At 39.4% G+C, this 8,696-nt stretch overlaps 1 protein-coding gene across 5 annotated transcripts in view; it reads left to right on the forward strand.

Annotated features, from left to right (window-relative positions):
- LOC148082463 (uncharacterized) overlaps window positions 1-7,840 on the forward strand; it is a 38,744-nt gene extending 30,904 nt beyond the window's left edge. For 4 of the 5 annotated variants that reach the window (XM_087789640.1, XM_087789644.1, XM_087789642.1 and 1 more), the window contains exons 28-41: window positions 217-354; window positions 431-465; window positions 1,602-1,766; window positions 1,853-1,987; window positions 2,529-2,567; window positions 2,643-2,783; window positions 2,924-2,991; window positions 3,237-3,260; window positions 4,210-4,447; window positions 4,710-6,221; window positions 6,283-6,373; window positions 6,907-7,023; window positions 7,109-7,227; window positions 7,316-7,840. In XM_087789640.1, the coding sequence (XP_087645766.1) occupies window positions 217-354; window positions 431-465; window positions 1,602-1,766; window positions 1,853-1,987; window positions 2,529-2,567; window positions 2,643-2,783; window positions 2,924-2,991; window positions 3,237-3,260; window positions 4,210-4,447; window positions 4,710-6,221; window positions 6,283-6,373; window positions 6,907-7,023; window positions 7,109-7,227; window positions 7,316-7,369 (2,876 nt within the window). In that variant the 3' untranslated portion in view covers window positions 7,370-7,840. The remainder of the gene's footprint in view (window positions 1-216; window positions 355-430; window positions 466-1,601; window positions 1,767-1,852; window positions 1,988-2,528; window positions 2,568-2,642; window positions 2,784-2,923; window positions 2,992-3,236; window positions 3,261-4,209; window positions 4,448-4,709; window positions 6,222-6,282; window positions 6,374-6,906; window positions 7,024-7,108; window positions 7,228-7,315) is intronic. The other variant, XM_087789643.1, reaches the window with a different exon arrangement.
- The last annotated feature ends 856 nt before the right edge of the window (window positions 7,841-8,696 follow it).

Here is an 8,696-nt window from a genome sequence, read left to right on the forward strand (position 1 = left end):
TTATTTCTGGCCCTTAGTCGCACATTTCTATTCCAGAAAAATAAACTTTTATTGCGAGTGTTGTTAACACAACATAGCATTTTTTGCGAATAAAATAATGAAATGAAGAAACACACTAAGTCATGAACTCACTATTAAAATGATCAAAAAGACTTTGTGTGAAATGTACTGATGCGTACATGAACAATGGATTAATTTATTATTATTTCTACCAAGTGCCCAAATGCACCGATCTTGCAAAGAATGCTGAAATGAACTCCGGGATTCCGAAAGGATGTTCTGGTCCATTTAGCTTGACGCTGCCACAGACTCCTTATACCTTCATAACTGCGACTCCAACTTTCCTCATCCCAGGTGTGTAAAACATTTCTTAATGCTCCCGATCACACTTGATTGTTGCTGACAGTGTTTCTTTCTCTCTGGTTGCCAGAGTATGTGAGCGTGAGTGATATGACAGATATTGAGGTAAGTTCCTTTATAGTCACGGTTAGTTTTGCAATATTATTTGCAGGCTTTTTCGCTTTTACATCTGGTATGAAAATAAACAAAAATAACTTTAAGGTTAACCTTACGAAGGTCAAAAGCAAATATTCTTTACCGTACCATACCACTACTGGATATGGTTTTGTGAACAATCAAGTCACATTGATCTGTGTGTACTTTGTGAACCTATGTTGTCAAGGGTCTTGTACTTCTGAAGGACAACTAGACAGTGAATTTATTTCCAAAGGCCACTAGAACGGCAACCTCTGCTCTATAACCTCAGGCTCTCAACCAATTATTCAAAGACCTCACATCGTTACCAACTGAGAGCATCACCTACAGCTCTGAATGTTATTTAACACCTCATGAGCTGTATCGTGAAACCTCGTCTATCCATCAGTGAAGTTAGTTTAGATCAGTGAAGGAGTGACCTCAGCTCATGCTGTTTGATCGTTTCAAGTGGCAGAAATTTGAATCTTTGTGGATGTTATTGGAAGTACAGTTTCCCACTGTATCTCCCACGCGTTTGTTGTCTCGACCTCAAAGAGAACCAGAAGGCAAACCGTTAAAATAACTTGTGTTTATTCTAACAACAGAAGGAGATTAAGGCACAGAATTCTGGGTCAGCGACTGTTACCTGAGGAACTCTCAGATACAGCCTACCAACTGACGACAGAAGTACAGAAACAGTCATTTCTTATACAGTCAAGCTTGGGCGAGGAGGCTTCGGATTGGCTCCGTGGACCCGGACCTCGTTTTGGGTTGGTACACGCCAGGTTGCTGGGCAGATTAGGGTGTTGTAGCAGTGTCCCCAGACGTGAACCTTTGACCCAGACCTGGAACGTTATCAGACCAGTTGCGTTTGGAGAATGGCGCGTTCGGTTCCTCTTCACAGCACTGATGTTTCCTGTTCTGTCACTCATCAGCATTTCACACTTTTAATTCTCGCTTCACACTTACATCGTGGCCTGGTGCTTTCCATGCACTCGGCCTTAAATTCAGGTTAGATTTCTTACCAGGTTAGATTGTACTCTGGGGAATGTTCAGTTTATTCTTTATTGGTTAATACATTGTATATTTTATCTATATTCTATAATGTTCAACACTTTTCTGCACAGAGACTCAACAGAGATGGGGCGAAGCTCCAAACCATCATGATGACAGGTTTTCCAGCAAAAGGATTCACCTTTAAAGACATTGCTGAGCAGATGGCAACTTATTTTCCAAATACAAGTCTGCATCTACTCGTCCACAAAGTCATCATTCTTCCTCTACAGCGAAGGGTAACAACGATCACGCTCCAAACTTTAAATAATTATCGATTAAACCATTACTGTTGTGTTATTATGATCTTGATGCTTACTTTCAGGCCTTTGCACATTTCGAGGATTGGACCTCATGTTACAACTTTGCCAGCAAACAACTGAAAAATCCTTTGTATGTCAAGGGCAACAAGCTCCACGTTCACCTTGTCATCGATGATCTATTCAAACCCTATAACGAGGTACGTCGGACCCTTTTATCATCAACACGTCCCTGTATTTTTTTTGCACTTTACCCCAGTCTTGGTCTATAATCAAGTGCGGGCTTGAGACCATAGGTGTTCTTTTTGACTGCATGAATCTTGTTCTCAACAAGAAAACTATCAAATTCATCATTTAGAAATGCTTCTGACATATTGTATTAGTTTGTTTCTGGCTTATTTTTCTCATTCATAACAAGAAATACAATTAGCTTAACCTTTTATATGATTGATATCACCTCTTAACACAACTGTTTATAGACCTGTGACGCTGTCTTCTTCTCTGGTTATCATCTTATCAAAGATTTGTACTTGTTTTTATCATGATCAGTTTCTTGTTTTGTTACTACCGCTTTTTTGCCTTTTTAAGTGCGTTATTGTCTTTGGTTGTTGGTGTACTTCATAACAGCTGTTTTGCTAAGGACTCAATTATTTTTCTTTGAAATAATTGTAGTGGACTTTTCCATTTTAAGCCAAAGTTAATGCACTTATATTTGACATGTGCAACGTTTCCTCTTTCCAGGAGAACATTTTCACATCCATGATGAAATTAAGCAACTCTGTAAGTCAGTCTTCTCTCTCAAATGTCTGCTCTCACTATAAGCAATTGTCTGAAAACATATCTTTTCATTTTCAGCCTGTCATGCAACCAGAATCTCTCGCTGACCATTTGCTGTATGTGTGGATCACTGAGTTTTCCGATGAGGTCTTTGAAAATGTTTTGAAATTCATGACATCAGTGGGTCCTTTCGTCAGCATACTGCCACTGGCCAACAGGGTAAATAGTAGTAACTGATCTTTTTTTCTTTTGTCCTTCCCTCACTCAGGAACACAATGTTTTGGAAAGCACCTAGCCCACTGTTAAGAACAGACTTTATTTAATTTCATCAATTTCTGTCATCCCCCCCCCCCCCCCAGATCTGCTTTGAAATGGCCAACACGTCTTATCGGATACCACGATTCCTTCCTTCACAACAGTTCTCAATGTACGTCGTGTTTCAGTTGATGTGATGAAATGTAATTTTAGATTTTAAGGTTAATCATCGAGTTGGCTTTGTGTGCAAAAACTTCTTAACTCTATCAGATCAAATTTTATTTCCACTTTGTCTTGCAAATACAGTATTCCAGGTCCAGGTACTTACCATTATATACATTTGTAAATCTAACCACAAATACATGTTTTATCGTAATCTTGACTCAATCTAATCCTGTTTTTCCTTTGTCATTTTAGGTCTCCAATCCTTAGAGTTGAAAGGTATTTATTTTTTAATATAATCTATTTTAACTTTCTTTCAACTGAGGAAAATCTCTAAATTTAGGAAAATGATGTCACTGACACAATCTGGAGTTATAATCCATGTGTTTGTGTCTTCTTGTTTGGACTATTGTAACAGTTTATTTTTGTGTCTAAACTGATACAAAACTCTGTAGCGAGAATTCTGACTCACTCTAATAGAAGAACTCACATTTCCCCGATCCTTAAAACTCTTCACTGGCTGCCAGTTCCTTTTAGGATCATTTTAAAAATTCTGGTTCTTACTTTCAGATCTATTCATGGTCAGGCTCCTCCTTACATCAGTGATCTGATCCAGCCTTACACCCCAGCTCGGGCTCTGAGGTCTGTGGATCAGAATCTACTGATGGTTCCTCGCACACGGTTCAGGACCAGAGGAGAGAAATCCTTCCAGGCTGTTGCTCCTAAGCTTTGGAACGATCTTCCTCTCTCTTTGCGCTTGATGGATCTACTGACTCCTTCAAGAAACATCTTAAGACACTTTCATGTGTGCAGGCCTTTACCTGATTTTTTTGGGACTCCTGTATTTGTTTTATGTTTCTTGGCCTTTTATAGTCTATAGTTTTACTTTTTAACTAATATTTTCTTTTCTTCAATCATTTTGAAATGAGTAAGTTCTCACATTGGCATAAAGTTTCAGATCAACTCTTGACAATTGAACACAAATCCAAATAAAACATTTTTAAAATAAGAATTTAATAATGCATATAGTTTTTCAAGGAATAATATTAGTCTCACAGATGTATAGTTACAGTGACTCTGACTCAATTGTGGTGTTAAAATGGTTAATAACGACTATAAATCAACCTCTTCTACTATAATCGTTCAAAAAAGGATTCATTGTGGATGGTATCATTTTACATGTGAGGAGGTTTTATCGTTGTTTTAAATTGTGAATTTCTTTTGTTAGTTTGCAGAATCTCAAACGGTTGCTACAAAGCTCCATAGACAAATCTGGAGCTCTTCCCTCATCCACGGAGAAGCAGCCTCAACCTTCAGTTCTGGACGTCCAGAATCAAGTATTTCAATCCTCACAGTCGGCCGAGGTTCCTACTTCTCAATCTGCTGGAGGCAACATTTCTAGTGCCACAGCAGACGCAAGTCATCCTGAGAGTGACGCACCCGAATCCAAAGAAATGGACAAAGTGGTGAGTGTTTCACTTCAAGGCTTACCTGGTGTTAACCATGTGCAGGTTTTTCCTCATTTACGGTCTACAGATTAATGTAGCAGGAGATATTTGGACTTCAGAAAGGAGAAGACAAACTTGTGTACAAGGAGAATGTTTATGAAAAGCAACAATGTTTTTTCACGTGAAAGTCAAACTAAACCTTTATGGTTATTTTGTTAAATGTTTGTTGTATAATTTTAAGTTTGTTGTTTTCTAACCTCATCTTTTTAAACCCAAACAGACTACCGATGACGAGTCTCAACCCACACCTAGTCCTGACGCTGCTGCTGTTGTTGCTCTTGATCAAATCTCTGAAAAATTTCCAAATCAGAAGGTCGATGCTCAATGCACAGTGATGGGCAACTCAACCATCTGGAAATCCACAACAGAAGAATCTGACAAAGAATCCCAAAGTTGTGGGTTCAAGGCAGCCACTGCTCAATCGGAAAAGAACGGCTATTGTGCTACAACACAGGGAGACGGTCAAGCAGCTGATGGAGTGAAATCAATCTGTGGAAACCAGAATGATGAGAAAAAGAAAGGAGCAACAGCAGACACGGCAACATTAGATGGAAAGGGATTAAAGGACGACAGCCGGAAAGAACCGACATCAGCCATCGACGATAGTAACGTCTCAGTTCCTGATGTGATTGAGGAAAGTTCTTCACAAGAGGAAGGTCAAACTTCAATTGTAAATGATTTTAGTAAAGATGAGAAACTACAGGAACTTGATGGGTCTAAAGCAGAGAAGAACGAGCCAACTGGAGAATCTTTGGACTCGTTCAATGACGTAGATGACGAGCAAAAAGAGTCCAAAAACTCTGATACTTCCCTGAGTGACGAATGTTCAGATGAGCAGAGCCACACATCGAAGGGCGATGAGGCAGAAATCAATTCAGAAACCATCCAGAGACTAGACGATCAAACTGCCAGTCGACCTGAGTCAACAGTTGGCCAAAGATGTTCCACAGCAGAGGACAGATCAATCACAGGGAATCTCACGCCAGAACACACTGACCCGGTTCCACAAAAGGATGTTTTAGGTGCTCCTGATGAAGATTCAACAAAAGCTAAATTGATGATCACAAGGTCTTCAAAAAGGAAACAAGTGACTGATTTTACGAGCGAACCTTTGACCGAGGAAACCAACGTGTCCCGGAAAGAAAGAGTGATGACAAGGAGTCATTCACTCTCACCTAGAAGCACTGCATTGATAAAAAACAGCGGCGTGAAAAGGGAAGTGACATCAGTGGTATTAGCTCCCACCAATACTGATCACAAGTGCAGAAGAGGAAGACCAAAGAAGATCACAGTGAGCGAAAGTGTTCTACAACATAATGATGAGGTGAAGAAGCAAGAGGCTGCTGAAAGCAAAGAAACTCCATCTGGGTGTCTAAACAAAAAAAGGGGAAGGTGGAAGAAGGAAGAAGAAATTCAGGAAGTCTGCATTATCCTGCAAAAAAACACAAGTAAGGAAAGTGATCAAGAACCTTACAAAGATCTCTCCCTGGGAAGTGTTACCTGTATAAAAGAAGAATTGATAAATGAAGCTTCAGACCAATCTGTAAAAAGAGGAATCCGTTCCAGTACCAGAACTGACCAGTTATTGAAAACTGACCCGAAGACGGTCGAGGTCGATGGAAGGAAACCTGTTACAGAGAGCATTATTAGCAACAAGAGACCAAATATCCTTCAGGGTGATCTGCATGAAAAAAACACAAAAGAAGAAGAGGGAAGAGAACAACCTGCACAGGTGAAACTTAAAAATGTTCAATTCATTTAAAATGTATTTTACTCAAGACTTTTTTCTCTAGACATTACGAAACGTATCAATTGAAGCCGTGGATGAGCCAAACAAGAAAGGAAAAACCAAACCATTAAAACGCCTGCACAAGGACAACAAAGGTCGGTATAAACATGTTTCTTTTTTCTTAACTATAAAACTTCTGAACCTATTTTCAGAGATGAAAACTTTAGGACTCGATAATTACCTCGGATAACCGTAAACACACCATCATTCTCCCCTTTTGACAGTCAAAGTAGTACGAAACATTGACAAGCTAGATAAGCAGGGTCAGGTTTTTAATGTTGCCTCACAGTGTCGACCACAAAAAAGGGACACGAAAGAGATTTGTCTGGGACAATCCAAGGTCAAAGAAAACCACAACCTTTGGCTTTTATGCAAAATCCATAGAAAAACTCTGTAGGAATTTGCAACAATGTTATGGACCAGAAAGGATTCTGGTTTCTAATCATTTTTCCAGAGAAGTCAAATTAACAAATACGTTTTTGGCTCCCCCTGTTGTTGGGACACTTGGATGGTGTTAAGTGAACTGGCCACCTTGGACTTCTTCAATAGATCAGACCTTATCCCACTGTTTCTGTGGTCCTCTCGTCTTTTTTGGAAAAATCAACGGATTTTTGTCTCACTATGTCAGCAGTCGACACCAAGCTAGAAGTCAAGACGGATGTTCCTGAGAGAAAGCGTTTCTGTCCCCCAGCCTCCTCTGGTGCAGTTGACCAACTAGCCAAATTCAAATCGAACAAACCTTTTGGTGAGACAGTCGAGACATTGTTCCTCACGCTGGATGGTTGAACAACCTTATTTACCCTCTTTATAATTGTTTTTCTCTCCGATAGGTCAGGAATTTATTCAGCTCAAGACCGGGTACTGCTGCAGTATTTGTACCACGTTCTACGTCAATGAGAGGGCTATGTTAGACCACTGCTCCAGCCAAAAGCACTGTAACAATGTGAAGGTACATACCATCCATCCAGCATTACAAGTGATATTTTCTATCGCTTTAACATCTATTTATGTTGTCTTCTTCTCACCCCCATCACCAGGCTTATTACCAGAAGAAGCTTCAACTCAAACAGATGAGCACACAGAAGAAATGACCATTTACGTCTACATCAGACGTAAACTCTTTGTCGTTGCAGAAATATGTAGCGCCTTGATGCTGCTATGATGTTCCATTAAGTTGTTGTTTTTTTTTCTTTACGTGAACATCAGCAAAACACTTTTCTACATTTTCCTTAATGTTTTTATTTAACTGTGATGGACATATGGAGGAAATGAATGTTAAAACCGTGATAGTATTTTCATCTCCAATATTTCTGTATTGTTCTTCAAACCACACTTTGATGTTTTTGTTACAACTTTTGTATTTCTAAAAATGTGTGCACATGGCTTTATCGCCCAGCGTCTGCTGTTCATACATTTTTACTATTTGATCTGCCTTAGTGATTGTTTTTTTCCTCATGCAAGAGGAGCATTAAGAATTTAAATGTCGTGTTGCCTGTACATTATATCAGTTTTATACAGTATATTGAAAGTTTTGTTTTTCAAATAAAATATGTTTGTAAGGATTTGCATGAGGTGTGTTGTGAGCAAAATGATTGAAGGATGTTTTTACCAGAGATTTTCCACCTAATTCTAAGCAGATGCTCACGTTGCTGAGGGAAAGTTCTTGGCGGTTCAACCGTATCTGAAGTGACTTTCCACAACTTTGAAGTTGCAGCTTGCTGGGACAAGAACAGATGAGAGATGACGACGACGACCTGAGTTTAGCAGGACGCGGAACTCGGATGGACGCTTGCTTCTCGCTGAAGAGATAAGGATGAGGAACCAGTTGCAGACGGACTTGGCCGGAGAAAAAGCCAGTAGTTGTCTTGACGGGCTGTTTATATTAACCAACCCCGGACAGTTGACAAGCCTTTCTGTGTTCCTATTGGCTGCTATTCAGGCTCTCTGCTGAGGTCCTTCTTCTGTGTCCTCATCCTTCCTTCTCAATCACTCTCATTCCCTAACCCGAATCATCCTGGGATCATTTAATCGACTTGTTCTAAAACACATCAATTTTATGACGAGTACAACCACATTCAAGTATTATATAGTTAGGCATCTTATTGAGGTTTATCAGATTAGTTCTCATTCTTTTTTAATTCTTTCATTTGTTTATCCAGCACTTTTCTACAAATCTATTTGCACACTAACACACATACTCATCTACACATGTTCATACATAAGGACATATCAATGTGTCTTATCCACGGAGGGTCTTGGTCAGAAAATTGGTTCTTAACATGTATAAAATATAAACCTATACATTATTCCAGGACTATTCCTTATGTCGAGCCTTCAATACAAGAAAGACGTTACAGACGAGCACCACAGAGATGATTTTAAGTTTGTCTTTTTGGAGGAGGATGAAGACTAAGACCA

Source organism: Callionymus lyra, chromosome 4 (genome assembly GCF_982586985.1).
Source record: "Callionymus lyra chromosome 4, fCalLyr1.hap1.1, whole genome shotgun sequence".
Lineage (NCBI taxonomy): Eukaryota > Metazoa > Chordata > Actinopteri > Syngnathiformes > Callionymidae > Callionymus > Callionymus lyra.